A 21,932-nucleotide genomic window follows, 5' to 3' on the forward strand; every position below is an offset into this window, starting at 1 on the left:
CTCCCAGCATACATTGGGGCTGACGGAAAGGGTTTTTTAAAAATGGCGGCAGTGTGTTGCTGATATAGTGATAAAACACTTCCCGTATTCCGCTTCACTCTTCGGAAAACATTGTGAAAGACGTCATTACTGTTTACGAAGGAATTTTCAGACAAACTGTTTGGTATAAGTGGGTCATATGGTAAAATATGGTTGCTCGATTCTTGATGTTTGTTTTCAAGAAACTCAGAGTTATCGTTTGCATCAAAGCTATTTCAGTTTTCCTCTCGAAATTATGGACGCTATTCGATCATCTTGCACGGAAAAATGCAAAAACGGTATGCATGTTTTTAAACAGCAATTTTTATGTCATCTCGCAATGTAAACATATTTATTTGCGCGAATATATCATTAGGGCCTTAGCAATACAACGCAAATTCTTTGTTCACCACATAACACCGTCGCGACTACCTATTCTTTTTTGCGCCTAAATCAGAGCAGCACATTATAAATAACAGTCTGGATCACATGAGAGATGCATTACCTAGTTGTTTTGTTAGCTGATTTATTTATTGTTAAAATGGTGCATAATCTTTTGCATTGTGTTAGAATAAATATTGACAATATCTTGATATCCTGAAGTTTTATTATATACGATGTAAATATTATTATAGGCCTATTTAAATAGTTTTTAGAACGTGCATTGTTTTGTCAACCATTTCTTCATATGACCTAAAAAAGGGTTTGTATTGCAATTTATTATTCTGGATATGTGAGATAAATAGATTAGTATCAAAATTGTTTTTCTGTTGGCATTGAAAATATTTGTTCTTATCATGCTGCGATCTTTATTTCCCGTAGCTTATACAACATCAAGCTATCAAATATGACATTTATGAGCTGTCACCTCTGTCTATACAAAGACTAAGTAAGTTTTATATTAATTGTTCTTATTTGTTGTTTTTTGTTTTGTTTTCTCCTTGGCCCCAAGGCACCCTTAGACTGTAAAGTATTTTGAAGGCCAAAACAATAAAATTCATATTTTCAGATAATTTGCCTCGTTTATAAATCATATGTTGTAGAAAAAGGGGTTCATAAAAAATGATGCTGTCTTTTATTATAAGCTGTACTCACAAAACCATGCAGAGAAACTGAGTTTGAAAAGCGGGGTGTAAAAACTCATAATTTTTCAAAAAACTACTGAAGTGTCAAAATACATAACTTCAACCAACAACAATATCACCCAGCTTGGGATCAGCAATATTTGGCTTAAAATTTTGTCATCTACTTTAGATTATCATCCTCAGCCTCAAGGTAGCAGGAAAGCTTGACAGGCTCTGGATATAAAATGGAAGCAGCTCTTGATTAAAATTCACAGCAAAATGTGCCTCAAAATAATTATATATCATTGCTTAATATCAAATTAATGAAGTATTTGTTTTTGACAAATTGATTACTTGACTAGAGGTAGAAAGCACCACACCAACCGAGTTCCCTAACGGAAACAAACCAACAAAACAAATGAAATGGTTGCTGTATTATTGACCATATTATTATGGCTCACAATAAAAGAAATAAAAAAATTGTTCAATAAATATAAAATCAGGGCTTTCATGTTCAAAAATTTGCGCAGTCACCAAACACTCACATGATAAGAGTGGGGCCCGCTGATCAAATTTATTTGATAACACTGAACAAGAAAGTTTTTTCTATGGAAACACTAAACGTAACAAAACTTTTATAGTGAAATAAATGGTTATTGTATAGTTATGTTCATGTTTTCTACAACGTGGCCATGTTTCTAGATCTTATAATCATCGTCTGACTCTGACGGTCCTTTTTTGATGATTTATTTTCATTCTCCGTTTCAATTTAAGGCATTTATCCCTAGCTCTCTCAATGATACCTTCCCATCAATCTTTATTCCAAAGAGAATGATTTCCAAAAACGGTAAACTTATCCTCCAGGGCATTGTATGACATAGAGAGGTTACAGTGACTTTAGAAATGTGACAAAGTCTGTTCAGCTATGTTCAGAAGAAAAAAGATAAAATTAGCTGAAGCAAATTAAAGCAAAAAGCAGCCCCTGTTTGACCAGCAAATAGCATGTGCAATTAATAATGTGTTAGCCCATTAAAAATCAGGCTCTGTTCCCATTACACAGGCTGAATTAGACCGTTGATATGCCTGAAAACGGAGACATTTGATAACGATATTTAAAGTTATCAATCAAAACAGAGTTGTTTGAAAAGGAATCATGGGAACAGCCAAAACAAATTCCTTGGAAAACAGAGTCATTTTGAAATGAATTGTTTTAAAGAGAAAAGTGAAGTAACAGAGTCTTCAGTTTCATAAAAGAGCTCAAACAAAGAATTTGAAAACAGACAAAAATAGTTAAGAAAAGAAGTGTCTCAACTGGATTGACCTACCAGCATCCAGTAATCACTCTTTTCAAGAGAAATATTTGTCACTGGGCGCACTGCTAATCGCACTTGAAGGAAACATGGGGCTCATGCCTTGCTATCACATGCGCCCCAATGAAAGCATTGTCTAATGTAACATAATTATAGCAAATTAACATAAAATTATTTTAACACAATTCATTACTTAGTTCTAAATCTAAGTAATAAATGCAACCTTGGTACATGACCTAAAGATTAAAACACAGGACAAAAAAAGTTGAAATAGCACTTAAGTATGTGTTGCTTGCCCATTGAAGATCGATTATGACCTCAGCCATGGTAGGAGCGGATGTGACCGACCAGCTCTATGCAGTCATGGAAGGCATTGCTGCTGGTGGTGCAGACATGTAGGCTGATTTCAGGGTCGGAAGGAATCCTGTTTTTGCCGGCAGCACGCTTTTTTGTGCATTTGTGAGTTTAGTCCTGTTGCTCACCAGGGCACCTTTGTTCAGGCTTTGTGCCACTCACAGCAGGTATCTGGGTTGACGTTGAGACCAGCAAGCAAATTCTTAAAACTGTTTTGAACCTCAGCAGATCGTTTGCCATTTGCCAGTTCAGTCGCTTTGGCAGTTGCTATCTTCCATGCAGAAAATGTGTTGGGCCAGTCTTACTTGGTTCTTTTAGAGTAGAACATAGGTGCTGAACATTTCAGCTCTCTGTAGAACTTCATTGTCTGGCACCCTAACCTGCCATTTAATGCCCATTATTTGGCGTAGGTGCTTTGTTTGGAAGTGTTGAAGCTTGTTTGCGTGTATTTTATTAACAGCCCATGTCTCACTGCCGTACATGAGTGTGGTTAGGATGACAGCACGATAGACCTTCAGCTCTCTCTTTGTGCTGATGCCGCGTCTTTGCCATACATTTTTCATAAGCCTCCCAAAGGCAGCGCTAGCCTTGACAAGCCTGTTGTTGATTTCGTCATCAATATTGACGGCGTTTGACAGTGTGCTGTCAAGGTATGTAAACCTTGTGATGGCTTGTAAAGATTGGTCATTTACAATCTGTGATGGCCTGTAAAGTTTTCCAGGTGCAGGTTGGTACATAACTTTGGTTTTCTTGGTGCTTATTGTTAAGCCAAAGTTGCCGCATGCTCTGCTGAGTTGGTTTATGTTTATTTGCATGTCATACTCAGGCGATGCATTCAGGGCACAGTCATCAGCAAACAGGAAATTTTGAAGAACTGAAACTTTGACGTTTGTTATAGCTTGCAAGCGGTGTAGATTGAAGAGCTTGCCATCAGTTTTGTACTGCATCTGGATGCCAGACTGAATGCTGCGAAAGGCGTCTGAGAGCAAGGCTGTGAACATGATGCTGAAAAGCATGGGCGCCAGTACGCAGCCTTGTTTGATACCATTGGTGACTTGGAAAGTTCTAGATTCTTGTCCATTGTCCATGACTCTCACCATCATACCATCATGAAACTGACAAACAATGGTAATAAACTTGGGTGGACAGCCAAAAATTTTTCTAGAATCTTCTATTAACCATCTCTACTAACTGTGTCAAACGCTTTTGTGAGGTCTACTTAAGTATGTAATATTTATCTCTATGCGTTTTTTTAATATGTTTATTTTGTATTCTTTCAAGGGTCAGGGTCAAAACACAACAATCCAACTCAACTTTAGGTTATTTGAAATCTTTGCATTTGGGTTCTTCAATGTTAATGATTAATTCATGAGAAGTTTATTGAATTTATTGTATCTTATTACAAGTGCACCACTGAATATGATCCAAAGAATTTATATAGCAAGTAAACTGAAAGCCCCAAAGAAAGTGAACTATAGAGGAATTATGTACTTAGTACTTGGACTTCATTATCATAAAACATTTCAGCAGATATAATCATTTCTTATCAGAATCCTCTACCACTTGAAAGCTTTGCCTTTGTAAGTGGTGTTTCATATCTCAAAACTAGCTAAGCACAATTATGTTTTGATATGAATTGATAATTCCTCACTGAATGCTATCTGTTTTTATCTGTATAGGTTTAGTGAAAAGAAAAATTATGGTGCTAGATCTTGATGAGACTCTTGTGCATTCCCATACAGATGGGTGAGTCATTTTATCTGCAAGGAAAATGATGAAATCTAAGGAATTCTAAGGAGAGCTTGAAATTCTCTTTGTATTTAAATTTTTTACATTGTGATGTATATAATTTTAGACTTCCTCATAAAATGAGGCATGGATCCCACTAGAATGTGGCGTCAAACTTTTTGTAATAAAGATGCATTTTAGATTTATAAAGCTCTTGATTTTCAATTTAAACAAACTTGAACTTTGTGTGTTGGTAATGGACATGGTGGAGAAATTGTCCAAGCCCTTAAAATATTTCTGATTTTTTCATCATAACATCACACCATCAGCCATGCTGTTTTTAAAGAAATTACAGAGGCTTATGACAGTAATAGCCTTTCAGACTTTATCAACAATAAAGAAGTCCTATCAGGTCCCAAGGAAAATACAGTGAGTACCCCCATATAGGAAACCCCCTTGTATAAGAAACAGGCCTCATTTTCTTCAAAGGGGCTCATTTTATAAATTTTAGGCCTGAAATTAAAATGTTTCTTATTTTTAAATATAACCTGCAGTGTTTTCTGTTTATTGTAGTGTGTTTATTGTATTGATATGGAAAATTATACTGTAGATTAGGTATAATACACTACTACTACCTCTTCTACTGAATTCACATCCATGTAAGGTACTGTCATGTAGCTTGACTTGATTTGACTTGACAGTACCTAGTGATAAGAAATGGGACCCTGGTGATGAAAAGATGATGTTAATAAGAAAATTACTGAGGCCACAGCTTCAAGAAGTGGTTTCTCATATGCGAGTACTTACTGTATAGAGCTAAATCCAAACTTCTCCTTATTCATTTAACTCTGTTTTGTGCTATTTTTGTTAACCCACCTTTGTTTGTGCTATAGATTAGCAAAGCCAACTGTAAAACCCTCAATGCCTGCAGATTTTACAGTGAAGGTTAGACTTTTGTCACATCTTTTTTGTCTAATTTTCTCCCCACAAAAAGTTGAAACTGTTTCATTCCTCTCTTTCTTGTGTGTGCAATTCAAGGCCTTAGACCGCACACAATCAAATCTGAAATTTCTCACATAAAGGGGGTCTCACTTGGTAGAGATAATCATGATCAAATGAAGCTTAATGAAGCTGAACTAGCCCAATCTGACAATCAAAGAAAAAACGGTTCTCATGATGACTGACTGATGTGCCATTTTAGTAAAGAGCTTTATTTTATAACTTATAAATCATCTTTGAGAAAAGTTTAAATCCAAATCTAGACTTTAAATTCTAAAACGGGTCTGTACAAAAATTATCATCCTAAAGAAAAAGGAGTCTGCTTCAATTTGCTGTTTTAATCATGTCATTGTTCTGTTCTGAAACTGATTTATTTATAATTCATTATTTGAGATCATATAGCAGAATTTGAATCAAATCAAATATTCTGCTAGCTCTCATATTTTATAACAATTTTGAGATTCAGAGCATTGACTGGATTCAAGTACACCTTTCTGAAAAATAGCTACTACTCTTGATTCCTATTTTGATCAGATTATACCCCCTACAAAATTTCCAAGTATTGTAGAATTAACATTGCAGAATCATTCATAAAGCAGAAATTTTGTAGGGGGTATAACCTGATCAAAATAAGAATCAGGAGTACAGAATGCTATCAATACGAAAATTTGTACCAATGAGAATAAACATTTAAATATACTAGATAGACCCCATCATTGGTTTTCATATTAAAATTGTTCCTGAAGCCTCTCAGGCATATTTTAATTTTTTTTGCAATTTCAAATATTGATATGATTTATGAAATGGTAACATTACTGATGGCCTTTTCCAAGAATTAAACATTCTTTGTTTTGTTTCATTATTTGCTTCAGCTTTGATAAACAAATGCTCAGCAATGTAAAAATACATTGAATTGCCAAACAAGGACTGTATATTATAGATTAAGGGGGGCTGAAGCGTTTTGGGGGGCTTAACATGCTAAGAACCAAGAGCAAGGCCTTTTTTGTTTGGTCTAAAGTATATTTTGGAATTTTTTTGTTTGGGGGGGGGGGGCTAAAGCCCTTGTAGCTCCCCCCATTTATGTGGTCTCTGTTGCCAAACTGTCTTTTTTATGAACAAGCATTTTCTTTTTGTAATAAAAGATTGGACGAACTTTGGGATTAAGGTATACAAACTCTGCTCAGTTCACCCATGTCACAAATAAAAAACATTATTTTCTGGTTCTATTTATAGCTATATCAGCAATTTATTTTTTTGAACTGTATTCTAATATCTTGTTCTAATATAATTCACTTATATTCTGTAGGTGACAATAGACAGGCACCCAGTCAGATTCCATGTACATAAGAGACCGCATGCTGACTTCTTTCTAAGTGTTGTTAGTATTGTTTTTATTTTTTTTATCATTCTTGCTTGTTGTCTTGCAAATAGTGTCCTTTTCCATGGTTTAAGTTCCTTAATGAATTGGTGTCGGATGCCATGCATCTCTGTTACAAGTGTGGTGCAAATGTAGAAAGTCTGGTTTCAATGATGTAATTCCTTAACACCTATGATTGAAATAGTCGAAATTCAGCTAAATACACTCCCCCCTCTTAAATATGCCTCAAATCTTTAGCATAAAATTTTGAATAAGCCTCCCTTTTATAAAGGGCCTCTCCAAATTATGATGACAGATTTTGAAGTAGTTGCCAATGTATTACACCTTCTTAACCAAATTTTGCGCATTAGAGCACCTGTATGTGGTTTCATATAAATAAGTATAAGAGGTTGTTGCCAGTCCAGTTTGAACCAATTTTTGCGTCACAATATTCTGCATGTATCTCAAGTATCTCAAAACTTAGATCACTTTTTTGATATGTTTCGTGGCCTATTGGGCTTCTTCAACTTATTACCGTAAGTGATTTTGGCTAAAGCATAAGCAAGATTTTTTGGTGGTACAAATATTGGTACAAATAATTCAACTGTTACCTTTTTTCGAAGGCGTAGATAAATTTGTTTCCAGAGAAATTTGATTTACTTATATGAAGGCATTTTCTTTTCCATGAAACTTAATTTTTGATTGATGTGTTTATCTAGGTAAGCCAATGGTACGATCTGGCGGTTTTTACAGCAAGCATGGAGGTATGTGATGAATGCTACGAATTGCTACGTCATTCATTGTTCGTAATTGATGTGAATTTTACGTAGCGAATAGTGACGTAGCTCATCCTACTGCCAGAAAGTCTTGTCACTAAGTGAACGCGGAGGAAGAAGAAGAAACAGGATACTGCTCGATAAGTATCGCTTCTCAGTGTCCCAAAAATACCTTCGGAAGATAGATCGCAACAGAGTAAAAAAATTACGAAATAACTTTTCTCAGAGAAAGCAGCTAAAGGTTTTTGTGTGTTAAATCCCACGAAGTCTATGAAAAGACCTCGCCAAAATTTGGTCAGCTTTGAAAATCTTGTTCGAATTAATGCATTTGTTTCGCGCGAAAAGTAACTGACAACTGCCTGAATTTCAGTTTCTGTTAATGTTCGACTAGCTACGTTGGACCGCGGTCTTGCATCATTTCGAATACAGTTGAATTCCTTAATTCTCAGGGTCGATTGGGAAAGGGGTGTCGTTCAAGGGTGCAATGCTATGAGAAGAACAAGGACGGCTCCCCTAGCTCTAAACCCCAGGTGTAGTTGGAAACGTAAGCTTTTGTAAATAGGGTCTCGATTTCTGACTCACGATTTCTGACACAAGATTTCTGGCATATGGGTATGCAGTTTTCTAAAAATTCCTTACAGGGGTATACAGACCATATATTTGTTCCATAGAATGTAGGCCATAGAACCAGGCCTGTGATGAACATTCTTTGCATAATTTTATGCCTTGGCAATATAGAACGTGCAATCTAATCATTTTTAGGTTTACGGAGCTGCAGTCACTGACCAATTAGATCGCAACAAAGGAGTTCTTAAAAAGAGATATTACCGCCAGGTTAGTTTTGGACTACTCTTGACGCTTACTTTCCATTAGTCAAATTGACTTTTTCTTCTGTTTGGCAGTTAAGGAAAAGGGCCTTTTTATATGGAGAAAATCATCCCGTCTTTTTGCCTGTGAACTGAGAGGTGAGATCCCACTCTCCTGCAGAATCCTTTGTATTTCTCTTCTTGCGTTCAGATGGAAAATGAGCAAGGCCGTTTAAATGAGATCCCACTGCTTGAGAGTTGGGAGCTCACTTGGGTGGGATGAATTTCTTCAAAATAAATGCTGGAAGGTGGGATAAAGCTGGAAGGTGGGATGAAATTTTCAGCTGGAAGGTGGGATTTTTCTCTTCTTATGCAGCTAGAAGCTGGGATAGAATCTGCCTGTAAACATTCTATAATTTCGTCCCACCTGCCAGTTTATGGGCTGAGAGGTAGGATAAAACAGACCCTGAGACGATAATTTTAAGGAATAAAGGTTATGATCTTTTGAAGTTGTTAAAATAGTAACTGAGCTGTGGGCCTTTCTTGGTCTTACACCGCGGAAATGCCTTGTAATCTCTGCTTTGGTGAAGACAAGAAAGATTAGCAGGATGAAGCAATATTTTGGGATTATTTCAAGTCACCCTTCGGGAATAACGTAACACGATGATAAGGATAAAATAATATAATTTTATCAACAATGAAACAATTTATTGTAAATAAGACAGCAAACTGTCTCGAGTTAAAAAAGACAAATTTGTAGCGCTTCAGCCAGTCATATGTTCATTCTGCCATATTGTTGGTGGAAAGTGGCAGTTTTTAGTGGGTTGAACACAGTGAAAAAAACCTCTTTGCTTCTAGTGATGGAAGATTTTTTTGTGGTGATAAAGATTCTAATTAATTTTGCAACAAAGAATTAACCACGTGTTTACCTTCGTTGGGCAAAATCCTCGCAGTTTTACAGAATTGTTTCTCCTTCCCCGTTTAGTTCTTGATAAATTTCAATATTGTATGCAAATATCTCGGCTGCTTGAACTCAAATACTCAAATATAAACTGAGCGAGAGGGACGAGTATCTCGTGGCAGTGTTCGGTTACTTGCTGTTAAATCCTAGGAATTCCAAATTTTAGCCTGAATTGTGCATTGTTTTAATTAGTGAGAGGGTCATGCCAAAGGTTTTTATTTTCACGCCTTTAGATCGTATTATTTGTTTTCAGCACTGCAAAGTGGACATATTTGGTTTTACGAAAGACTTACGGATAATTTCTTCCGACCTTTCGAGTATCTTCATCATTGATAATTCACCAGGAGCTTATAGGGAAAACAAACGTAAGTGCTTTTCAGAAATACTTTGTTCCTTATTTCCTTCATCGTGATTAAATGTGATTCGAGTTGATTTCCCGAGCTTTGTCAATGCCCTTCTATTTTAGAAATCTTGTTTTATTTAGAAGTGAAAATCTAACTGAAATAGGCAGGGCTGTTTTGTAGCTAAAAGTTTTTTCGTGTGTTGCATGGGTTTTTGCCTGTGTTGCAGTTATGCAGGAGTTTCATTGTGATGCAGAATTTTCCCGAAGTATTTTTACAGAAGATGAGTTGTCCCAAAGTTTAAGCACTAAGCCCCAAATTTATATAAATTGCTATCAAACCATAGGGGGGGGGGGGGCTGGAGGGCGTCACTTTTTGCAAAAAATTGTTTTTAAAAAGATATAAAGAATAAAAGAAAAGAACTAAAAGAAAAGAATAGTGCGACAAATCTTTTTATTGCTTAATGAATAAGCCGAGATCTATGGGGCCTCATAAAGTAATGAAATTCATTGTAAGACTGGAATTAATCAAACGCACTAAAAGCATGCCAAAAAATAGCAAAATGTTTTAAACGATTGCAAGCAAACTACTGTGAGTAATATTCTAAAATGTATTTAAAGCTCATAAAATCATGGGCATAAAGTATCGTGAAGCATTTTAGTGCGTTTTTCAAAAGTTGGTTTTTTAATCCCAGCTCTCCCCCTCCCCCACAGCCCCCATTTTGAATTTCTTGGCGCCGCTATTGATCTAGTCGGCAAAAAATCGCGGAAATCCGGTGCTTTACACGCAGGTAAGAGATTTGGGGTTGGATATAGCGGCTTCCGACTTCCAATCTTCAGTGTTGCCTAGAACCATGCGCTGAATTTTCTTGCTCCTGGCATACTGAAAACATTTTATCTCCCGCCGCTTTCTACGTACAGGTCTGCTACTTCTTTTTCCGGACTGTTAAAGATGAGACAACACAAATTAAGCCTGGATCATATTGCTCAAATATATCTATTTCGATTTTAGACAACGGCATACCGATTGTCTCCTGGTTTGCAGATCCATCAGACAAGGCCCTTCTGAACTTACTTCCGGTTCTGGATGCTCTCCGGTTCACCTCTGACGTCCGGTCGATTCTAAGTCGTAACTTGCACCAGTCCCCATACTAGCTAGAATCGCTCATGAAATCTACCTTGCCTGATGATATTACCCAAGAACCAACATAAATCTTTGATAATAATTGTATGTTTTATATTAAACTGTTTCATACATGTCACAGACGTATAAATATGAAACCTCTCTCTTCTTTCCGTGTATTTTTCTCAATCTTCAGGGCTCATTCGGCTTTAGACTTGCAACGGTGACGTCCAACTTTTGACTCACTGTTATCAGAAAAACCTCCGACCTTTCTGAATTGTTAATTTTTCCATGCAACAAAATTAGTGAGTTAGCCTTATCATCTACATTTTGTAATAAATTAGAAGCACACAATGTCCGTGCCACAGTCATATTCCACCCCGAAGTTCGACCAAAAACTGTTCGTGTTTTCATTTTAACATGCAATACTGTTGGCCCGGAAGGACACATGCAGTAGCGAATGGGGCAAGGGGGCAGTTGCAAATCAGCAACAAATTAGTACCTCAGACAAAAAGTGACATTTCAAACAAAAATAAAATTTTTTAATTGATTGCAAGAAAGTGACTGCAACAAAATCTCTAAAATGTATTTTATGCCAATCTAGAGGGCGTGGTCGCAAAATTTTTATACCCGCTTAGTTTGCAGAAGGGGGTGGGGGGGGGGGGCTCTTGCTACCTTTCATGGGAGATTCCCGACAAAATACACACTTCATTCACACAATACTGAGACACAAAAATTGTTCTACCAATAAATTTGAGAATAATTGCCAGGCTCGAATTTCATCGACAGTTTGACTTTTATTCATCTGACCAAATAGATTTGACCAAAAGGTGCGAGGTGTACACCCGAAGCTTGTATTGTGTTAGTATTTTTCGTTTCTGAATATATTTTGATGATAAAAAACATTGTAGCAAGAATTTGAGCTTTATCTCTCGATTCTCCAAATTTAGACATTATATTGCTTAAGAATGATTTAAAAACTAAGGTTCAAAATAAGAGGGGGCTTGTGCTTTTCACAAACTATCAAGAGTGCATCTCAGTTTCAACAAATGGACAGTAAAAGCATCAAATAGGTCGTTTTGATTGGGTCGAAAGAGACTGCCAAGTCTTATGATAATAATCTCTTTAGATTTTGATAAACTTTAAAAATTAGATACTGTAATGATTTTGAAGGTTTTTTTCCTAGGAGAATGGACTTAGTTTGAAGTTTTTATCACTGTTACTTGTTTTTAGATATTTGTTTACAAATTTGAAAAATCTGTTTTTGTAGGTAGAGCTTCCTTGCCTGATACATAAAACGTTCAGAACATTAAACATTAGAGAAATTGTGGAGGTAAAAGACAGTTGTAGAATTGAAATTTGCTTAACACAAAAAGCTACAATTAGCTGTCATTGCGTTGTAATCTAACCATTGTCACGTACAAACAACACAACTAATATCAGCGTTTTCCCAAAGTTTTAAGGGTGTTGTCTACAAAAATTTCCCCTGAGATAGACCCCCAACCCCCTCTTGTCGGGCTCGTCTCTGCCCCTCTAATCTTTCCTTCATGACTACGCTACTGGACACAAGCACTTCCATTTTACAAACTTTATAACATACTCAAGACTGTTGAGTATTTCGTTACTCGGGGAACAGTTCTTCTACGCATGCGCAGCAAATTTAACTTTTATTTAGTTTGCCGAAATTCATCTCAATTTCGTCTGTTTTTATTTCTGTACACAGAAATGTAAATCTTAAAGCCTTCTATCTTTGAGCAAAGCAAGCCTACTCGGTCAATGAAATTGTTACTATGTCAAAAGAAAAGGCATTGCTCCTGAAAGGAATACTATATATTCAAATAACAAAAACAAAATACAGTACAAACCCATACCACTGCGCATTTGACATGCTGCATCTGATTTTCTTTGACTTTCTGAGGCTTTTGTCCCCCTCTAGTCCCCAAGGTGAAAGCACGTTGTGGGGATGAAGTGAAAAATAGAGACGAAACTCCAAAAAAGTTCCCGGTTCCTTGTTAATAATGTATAAAAAGACAAAAGCGAAAAAGCACTGCGAATGTTCTATTTATTTACTTATGCAAAGACTCCTTGGTACTGCGAACTTTACATTAAAACAACATATTCCATGAGTGAGATTATTTCTAGTGTAGCGTTCATCTTGCGAGTCGTGTCTTATCTTGTCTGTCTGTTTCTTCGAATGAGTTGAATTGCATGTCATCAATCACATGACCTAATTGATTTCCTTCACACGTGAACGCAAATTCTTCTCTTCGGTCTTGGTATGTTGAACGCCTGCCAGCCCCCCTTCCTTCGCAATATGGTACTGGCAATGGCAAAGAATGATAAATCAAATAAATATGCACGATTTTTGTGTCTCTGAACATTGAAGTTATGCTTGTTGCTGTGATTGTGGAGTGCAACAATTCCTAAGAGAAAGCGACCATGCATTTTTGTTCGTGGGATTTTAGTACAATTCATCACACAAATTCTGGTACGGGTTGTAATTGAGGTTTTCCGTAAACAAGCATTTGTTTAATCATAATTCTTAGGAAATTCATAATTTATGTGCATCTTGTTGGGTTGGGCCTAAAATATTAGGATTGAAATTTTGAAACAGTCTCAGCAGACGTTGATTGGCACTTTCCCTGGGGTCATGCTTCTTACAGCGACTTTTCATGATTTTGTTAAACTTGTGAGTATGTGTTTTGCTTTTGTTAAACTGCACTTTGATATAGTACTGATAACTCTAGACTTTTTCACTATTCAGAAAGTTTCTTAACAGCTACGTTGGTAGAAACGATCAATCCTAGGCAACTGATAAATCAAAGGATATGGCCAATGCAGTAAAATTCTACTCGAAAAATATTCAGCCAGGGACATGGCCTCAGCGGATGCTAAACGTTCAAGAGGATATGTATGGATCAGGACAAACATTATTCCTTCGGTCAGATTGAGCTGTCCGAATGTAGGCTGCAATACGATAAATTTTAACTGATTATGGGGTTGCCACCCTCTCAGCCCCTCTTTCTCCTACGCCAATGGCCAGGAAGAGTTTTTACAATCTTCGTGTTAGCAGAAATATAATCATCAATATGCTTGTCAAACATAAAACAGTTTTGGTCATTAAGCAAATCTGACCCATCAATCGCTTGCATATCAATTATTAATATAACAGTTTAATTTATGATTCATCAGTGTTTTCAGTTTTCGGAACTAATAGACAGGTGAAGGTAGGTGTTGTCACTAGAAATTTCCTCCTACTAAATAATTGACAAAACCGGACGAAATGGCCCAAATGTAGCAAATAGGGGGCAACTGGGCCATAGAATGTATACAGTGGTGGTGCCAGGGGAGGGCTAGGGCGCTACAGTCCCTTCATCGGAAGCATCTAGCTCCCCTATAGGAAGAAAAGTTTAGGTTATTTTCGGAGCAAATTTGACAGAATAACGTACGAAAACTGCATATTATAGTCAATTTAGCCCCCTGTTGGAAGCTCCAACCTCTCTGTCGGAAGATTTCTGGCGCCACCTCTGAATGTATATAAGTTTATTTATGAACAACTTATATATTAACAAGATCGAAACATGCGATGATGAAATCCTATCCATCAAGGAGCAGGTTAAGAATCCCGCTAAACATTTTGAAATTTCTGCAATCCGTGTATTAAATCTGCGTCCGGCAAGTGTGTAGAACTCCCTCGTTCCGTTGAAAAATTGCCAGGTTTCCGCAATCTACGACAAATTTCCCTTAAATTCTGTTATTCCGCAAACACTGATGACATCTTCATTTGGAGAAAAAAAGCAAGGATCTACCCTGTGCCTTGCAGACAAATATTCTTGCTGGTAATAACTGCGGGTACGAAGGTCTTTTAATGCAGAACACGGCAAAAGGTGAACCACGTTTAAGTATAAATATTTGTCTCAGGATTTTCCAATTTCCAAGTCCTTCTCAATTGAAAAGTTTGCAATTTTTTGGATTATACGTAATTTGGAAGTTATCTCTTTTTCTGGTAAGGAAGTGCATAAAGGGAATATTACTGGCCCAGCATCAAGCTGTAGTTTTGTGCAGCCACTTTGAATTTGCACTGAATTTGGCAGTGTTTTTTACGTCTTAGTAACAAAAATCACTAAGATGGAGGTCAATGAAAAAAGTTGAAAAACTGTCAAAATTGAAATCTTCATCTTTAAATTAGTTTATAATGAAAAAATCATGTTGTTTGGACTGTTCGGTCGTGAGTTTTGAATATTTTGTTTTGAATATTTAAATATTTCTTTAGATTTGACCGGAATTTGCTGCTGCAGTGAAAAAATTTCACTTGAGTCAGCCCGGGCTGAGTTGGCCCCGGCTGAGTGGGCCCGGGTTGAGTCAGCCCGGGCTGAGTGGGCCCGGTTTAAGTCAGCCCGGGCTGAGTGGGTATTATCATACTTTATCTTATTCACACACTTAATGATTTTGCATCGATAGAATTTGCGAAACAAAGTGAAAATATTCAGCAAGAGGATCAGCCATTTTTTCTGCGCGCTTTTCAATATTCACTCGTCCCACTTTGTTTTTGCCCAATCACCACTAAATTTGCCCAATTCTAAGGGTACGTATGTTAAATAAAAGTTATTCAGCATGAAATTATCTTTCAAAAGATGTACATACTATGTGCTTTTAGCAACATTAAAATTTTGAACCACTACTGATCAGTGCGCCATTATGGTTTTTGCCCAAATAAGGACCTCCCAATGTCCAATTGATGGGGCTTTTTTTCTGGTCATTTCCAACTTAGTAGTATAGATCATCTGTGCCAAATTACAGCTTTATATTATTTTTATCCGGGTTAGACCGTTTTTATATCTAATTCCACTACACTAAGCATAGTGTTTTGTGGACCAATCGTTTATTTACATCAAAGGAGGTGTTCATCCATAGTAAAGTTACCTGGGGATGTGCCGCGAGCAAGGGTATGCTTTTTCAGACTTACTCGGGGTATATCTCTTTGCAATTTTGCCCCAGTCAAGGTCTAGCTAAGGGTACAATATTTGACAATATTGGTCCTTTGACAGTTTTTTTTCTTAATAAAGCCTTGAAAGATAAGAATACTGACAACCCATTTTTGTTGATAATAAACTAGTAAATGAAACAATTTTGTAGAAATTCGTCTCGCCAAGGGAACAATTTTCGTAAAAATTAGTCTAGCCGACAGTACTACTTTGAACATGCTCGTGGCAGACCCCTACCCAAAATTTAGCCGAGAACCCCCGTGATTTCCACAAATAATAGTGCCATTTTGAGTTGTCTTTTAGATGATGTTACGCTGCGCAGCATCGCAAGCCATCCGACATCTGCATAAATCGACCGCTGTTCAAACTTAACAAAAATACTGCAAACAACGTTCAGTTGACTTAAGCAGGTCTTTTCAAAATGTTTCATGCTCAAATGTTCGTAAGAGATGTCAGTGACCAGTTATTGTCAAGAAAGCATTGACAAAATACGACGTACTCATTCAAGCTATTCGGTAAATATCAATTCTTTATTATTTTGAATTAGTTAAGAAGCTTTGACTAGATTATCAATATCAAAATGATGGTATGAATATGAAGGTACTGATATATGCTGTCCAGTGACTACAAAGAATATTACAAATTATCAAATAAAGTTACTTGATAACAATATACTGCTTAAAGTGTATATAATGTTGAAGGTACCCTTCTTGGTTGTGCTGGATTGTAATATTCTTTACTTAGGATTGTAATATTCGTTATTTAGGATTGTAATATTCTTTGTGGTCACTGGACAGCATATATAGCTGAGAATAGACTACGATTTATTAAGGCAGTTAAAGCGAAAGTTCGAAATTGTGCTTGAATATTCAACATCGAGTAAATATATATGCAAAATTTTATAGCAGAGCTGTGTTGCGAAAACTGTCTTGCAATGGTTTATGAACAACTCAAAAGTCGAAGAGCCCCATGTAAGTCAAAATTGGCATGTTGCTTCCTTGACCGGGAAAACCTCGCTGCACAGTTCGGGCGAATATTTCATCATAGGCTTTCCATCGAAAATTGAAAACAGGAACGTATTCACTGGAGATGATTGAGAATCCCTGGTTTTCCAGATCTCGAATTCAAAGTCGTGCCAGGTGAAGGTCGTATATCTTCCGTATACAGGGCACCCGAAAAGGGAGGGGGAATTCCTGGGAAAGTTTGAACTCTGGATTGGTACTGTAGATTTTGGGTTATTATAATGCAATGAAAGCTTTAAACTTGAACTTGGATCAACAAGAACGGGTTCCTTGAAAAACACAACTAAAGGATCAGTTTCTGAAACAGTCAATGGGACATCAACTTCACCAATTTCAACCTGTTTCGAGCCTGATGGCTTCCATCCTTCATTTGGTATGAATCCTTTCAAGTATACTCTTTTGTTAACTTTAAATATAAAATAGAAAGGATAATCTTCAATTTTCGAAAGAGTATACTTTGTCTTGATAGCGAGAACACCTCTTGTTCGACTATGTTTCGGGAAAGGAATTTCGTCAAGTTCAGCCTGTTGCATTTGAGAAGACATAGTTTTCAAGCGAGCCAATTCATAGAACTGATCTGTTGTTATTAGCTTCGACGTAACGCAAAACCTGGTTAAATCGTCCATGCTGATAGTAGGAAAACGAATGAGGTATAATGCATCCCCAAGAACTTCCTTTTTTGACTTGGTTTCCCCTTCCAAACTTGCTTTACTGATCTGGTGCAAACACCACTTATTAACTGCGTGGAAAAGATCAATCTCACTGATATCGAGCCTCTTGCTGGCTAAAATCACTTTGAGTGACTTAAGGTGTAAATCCAAAAATCTCTCAGTTCGTACAAGCACACTTATGTCTTTTCTGACAATTTTTAAACACTCGTCGACCATATCGTCGTGTCCAATATCGAGTAGCGATTTTTCTAGAAAATCAAGGCTGTTGTATGTGCCTATGTTCGACGCAACCAGTGTTCGGAAGACATTCCCCGTTGATTCTATCATATATTTGTCTACCAGGTAAGAAACACAACGTGCATTGTCCCATGTCAGGCTTGCTTCACCTTTGTAAATTAGCCTGAGAAATTCTTCCAATGCCTCTGTACTGTCACAATCCACGATCTCAACTTCCTGCTGTTCCTTTTTAGCCAATGGACCATATAACATTGCCTTGAATACGGGACTTTCTGATGCCAACACGAACTTGTGGACAGGGAACTTTCCTTCGTTTACAATTAAAGCGAAATCACTCAGTTCTTCATTGAGAAAATTATTGGCAATTTTGAGAGATAATCTCTTCAACCACTGCTCAGCCATTATATTCTCGGTCTGAAAATAAAGAAATTACAGATATTTGATCTTGATATCATGAATGCATTTTCTTTTAATCTTTGCAATAATGTTGGGGTGCTTGTCTCTTGCATTTGTATGATCGTGTCATTCCTTTCACATACTTGCCAATCATGATATGTACCACTGGTACGGTATATCTTTACTATACAAAATTTAAGGAAGAAATCTTCTTATCCAGATCAAAGTCGAACAAAGGCGTTCATATTTTTGCACTGGAACAAAATTTGGCAACGAGAAATGAATTTGCAGAAACGCTGACATATTTTCAGGCGTATTTTAATAAAAAGGTTTCTCTTCAATGTACACCCTTTTTATAAGGAATCACTTTATAAGGACCCTAGAGGTCCCGATGGGCTCAGTCAGTTGGTTCACTGTATATCATGTGTGGTCCTGCAAGAAGAAACTGGACCCTAATATCTGAATCTTGGATGCGGTCAGAGCGGTCAGAGCGGAGTAACTTTTTCTCTAAAATAATATCTGGGGTTGCAGTTACACTACGATGCTTTGCTTGCTTGTACGCCTGCATTCCTCCCTCTGCATTCCTTGTCAACAGTGCTGTACATTTTTGCAATCATTTGCGCAGTGCAAGTGCACCAGATTAAACTGTTTCATGATTATATACTGTTATAAATTCTTTCTCAAGAAAAACTGAGTAGAATGGGGAAATACAAAGCCCCTCAACCCCCACCCACTTCTGTGCGGTCCCTGCTAAAAAAGGCGTTTCCGAAGAACTAGAGGGCGTGGTAAAAGAAAATTTTCTTGGGCAACACCCTGGGGTCCTACTATTGGTTGTGTGGCAGTCGGCATTCGTTCTAGACCAAACATTTTCCCCTCCTTTTAAAAAATCTCACTCATTTTCAAAACCGAAACTTGACAGGTCTGGGCTTACCAAAAAATTGTCTGTAACCTCATGTCAGTAAATTCCTACACTTTTTGTTGTTCCTTTTGTGGACTGAGTAAAAAACCAACTCTACTATCAAGATTCTAGGTCCAAGAATTCTAGCTTTCAGACCACCCTTTCTCGGAGTTTTTCAGAGCTCACATGATATATGTTTGACCAGCTAACTGAGCCTGCCGGGCTAGAGGTAGAAGTTCGCTAAATTAAAAGAACTTGTGCTACTAAACAGGGACGCCGGAGAGGGGGGCGCGGAGGCTGAACCACCCCTGTTGCTTTTTAATAGGAGGGGCAAGGGGGGCTAAAGTGCCCTTTTCATAGAAGTGCCCTTGACACCGGCCTTTTGTAGGAAATCCTTGAGATTCATATGAAATCCTGACTGTAGTGCCTTATTTATGACAATATTTCCCGAAACTTGTGAAGAAATTTCTTATGCCAAAATTTAGCCTATTTTTAAGATACCGACAGAAGATCGAAACAAAATGACAGCTACGAAAGAATTGTTGATAGTTGGGAAATAATTTCTTCAAATGCCCTTTTACTCAAGCACGCCCCCCCCCCTTGTCCCTTGGTCGTTCCGGCGTCCCTGCTACTAAAGACAGAATCCCTAAGAAACTTTATCAATTTTGTATACTTTTATCGCTACCAGCAATCAAGACTTAGACGCCGGCTCAATTCATTTGCAGTGAAAACTCACATAAATTTTGTTTAATCCATGTATCAAGTACGACCATAAAGTTGCAAGTTAATGCTTTTTGGGGAGACCATAGTCAACGGGAAGACGAACCTGCATTGTCTGTAGGCCCGCTTGATTTTTTAATTTTGCATCGCATGCACTTGCGCGTAATAATTGATAACGTTCTTTTCACATCGCGCTATGGTAGGAGCATCCGTGACACTTACGGGAATAAGCCAGTTTGGAATCAAAATACAAAAGAAATTTAGTAAAAAGGGCTTCATGTGAAAAGCGAGAATAAAACTTAAATGATAGTTTTGATTAAATGCTGCGAAGCATAAAAAGATCTAAATTTTTCTCCAAAAGTATTAATGCCCTAATGCGCATTGATGTGTATATGATGAACTTTATCATTGATTGAGACAAATGGATAGAACCATAGCCCCAAAATAGAAATCTAGTCTCATCTCCTCCAACAAGTGCCTTCTGCACTAAAGTCAAGTACTGTGGTTAAACACCAGGCTTGGGTTGATTCCGATTCCTATTAAAAGACTACATTATCAATATCAAACGATACAGTCCTATTAAAAGACTACATTATCAATATCAAACGATACAGTCCTATTAAAAGACTACATTATCAATATCAAACGATACAGTCCTATTAAAAGACTACATTATCAATATCAAACGATACAGTCCTATTAAAAGACTACATTATCAATATCAAACGATACAGTCCTATTAGAAGAGTACATTATCAATATCAAACAATATCAATAGAATAGAAGACACGCCACTTCTTGATTGACATTGTATATTCAATAATATACTCTTATATATATTCAATATCTTTCTTGCCCTCTTTGTATTTTTGGCCTGGCTTTCTAGCTAAATTGAAACAAAATCTAGACCTCGATGAATTATGGACAGGGCCGTCGCTAAGGGGGGGGGGGTGTATAACTTCTGCTCTTATTGTTTTTTGTATAAAGTTTATTGTCATTTAGTATTAAATCTAAGTGAAAAGGGTATGACAGGTTCACATATAAGCGGGAGGAAAGGGATCTTTTTTAGATCGCATGGATGACCTCGGGTGCACCACTTGCACATGACGTCTTTTCTGGCAATTCTGTGTTTGTCCTATAGTAACTGCTCCGAAACGGAGATTTGGCGAAATATATTATTATTATTATTATTCTTTTTGACTTTGAAATGACAAATCAAGAACATAAATCTGACCTTTTATCATCACTGTCCAACATGCTTAAACAAATCTATTCCCAGCCTCTTCATGCAAAAAATAAGCTGCGTCTTTATCACAACTTTGTTCTTTCTAAAATCTCCTGGAACCTTACTGTAGCAGATCTTTCAAAGACGTGGGTTGTCGAGAATCTTGACAACCTCGTATTCAAATACATCCGCCAGTGGCTCGACCTCCCAATAAGTGCTACCTTGAGTAGCATTATTCTTTCTAAAAACCAGTTTGGACTCAGCCTAACTTTACCATCCACCAAATTCCTACAGTGTCAAACAGTTTTACGCAACGCATTGAAATCTTCACCAAACGATAACATTCGCTCTTTATGGAAAAATACCAGCAGTAGCACAAATATACAATATGATATATATAGGAACACCAAAGAAGCATTAAAGGCTGCCAAGCATGAGCATAAAGATCGTCTGCAAAACATCCTAACCTCCAAAGGATCTTTATTATCACATCTCCTTAACCAGAATCTTCCACAAATAAACAAACTTTGGTCCAAGGTGCAAAGTAGCATGCCTCAGAATATTTTCAATTTCACCATACTTGAACAATACCCTTGCCACAAAGAAACCTGAAAAAATGGAACTTGAGCCAGACTGTTCTTTCTGTTTTCTGCCATAACCCTCCTTCACGTTGTTCCTGGCTGCAAAACATATCTGGAACAAGGCCGATACACCTGGCGACATAACTCTATCCTAAAATTTCTAGCTACGTCACTAAAAGCTGTCAATGAATCTACCATCTACGCTGATATACCTGGCTTTTGTCACCATCAATCATAACTGGAAAAAACCTTCGCCTTGATCTTCTCTTGAGGACTAACAACAATTACCTCTACATTTTAGAGCTAACTGTTAGCTTCGAATCCAATCTTAACACAAATGCTACAAGAAAACACAGCAAGT

At 37.1% G+C, this 21,932-nt stretch overlaps 3 protein-coding genes across 3 annotated transcripts in view; 2 read left to right on the forward strand and 1 right to left on the reverse strand.

Moving 5' to 3' along the window:
• Nucleotides 1-32: 32 nt before the first annotated feature.
• LOC135688280 (CTD nuclear envelope phosphatase 1A) lies at nt 33-17,620 on the forward strand. Its single transcript, XM_089113975.1, has 9 exons — nt 33-317; nt 841-907; nt 4,426-4,492; nt 5,368-5,419; nt 6,780-6,851; nt 7,550-7,594; nt 8,369-8,440; nt 9,627-9,738; nt 10,726-17,620. The coding sequence occupies exons 1-9, from the start codon at nt 189-191 to the stop codon at nt 10,866-10,868; spliced, it is 759 nt and encodes a 252-aa protein (XP_088970101.1). The 5' UTR covers nt 33-188; the 3' UTR covers nt 10,869-17,620.
• LOC135688278 (BTB/POZ domain-containing protein 6-B) lies at nt 6,518-18,153 on the reverse strand. The gene is made up of 2 exons (XM_089114192.1): nt 16,807-18,153; nt 6,518-14,933 (listed from the first exon to the last, which is right to left on the reverse strand). The coding sequence occupies exons 1-2, from the start codon at nt 18,151-18,153 to the stop codon at nt 14,754-14,756; spliced, it is 1,527 nt and encodes a 508-aa protein (XP_088970318.1). The 3' UTR covers nt 6,518-14,753.
• The window catches only part of LOC135688277 (metabotropic glutamate receptor 3), a 30,559-nt gene continuing 24,844 nt past the window's right edge, over nt 16,218-21,932 (forward strand). Inside the window, exon 1 of the mRNA XM_089113971.1 lies at nt 16,218-16,336. The gene's annotated coding sequence lies outside the window, so the exon portion shown is untranslated. The remainder of the gene's footprint in view (nt 16,337-21,932) is intronic.

Source organism: Rhopilema esculentum, chromosome 19 (genome assembly GCF_057945365.1).
Source record: "Rhopilema esculentum isolate cy_ngs chromosome 19, ASM5794536v1, whole genome shotgun sequence".
Classification (NCBI taxonomy): Eukaryota; Metazoa; Cnidaria; class Scyphozoa; order Rhizostomeae; family Rhizostomatidae; genus Rhopilema; species Rhopilema esculentum.

Coding starts and splice junctions, on each gene's coding strand:
- LOC135688280 (XM_089113975.1), top strand. CDS start 189: ATGGTTGCTCGATTCTTGATGTTTGTTTTCAAGAAACTCAGAGTTATC. Junction 4,493..5,367: donor GTGCATTCCCATACAGATGG/GTGAGTCATTTT, acceptor TTTGTGCTATAG/ATTAGCAAAGCCAACTGTAA. Junction 6,852..7,549: donor CTGACTTCTTTCTAAGTGTT/GTTAGTATTGTT, acceptor GTGTTTATCTAG/GTAAGCCAATGGTACGATCT.
- LOC135688278 (XM_089114192.1), bottom strand. CDS start 18,153: ATGGCTGAGCAGTGGTTGAAGAGATTATCTCTCAAAATTGCCAATAAT. Junction 14,934..16,806: donor CGGTCAAGGAAGCAACATGC/CAATTTTGACTT, acceptor AAGACGTAAAAA/ACACTGCCAAATTCAGTGCA.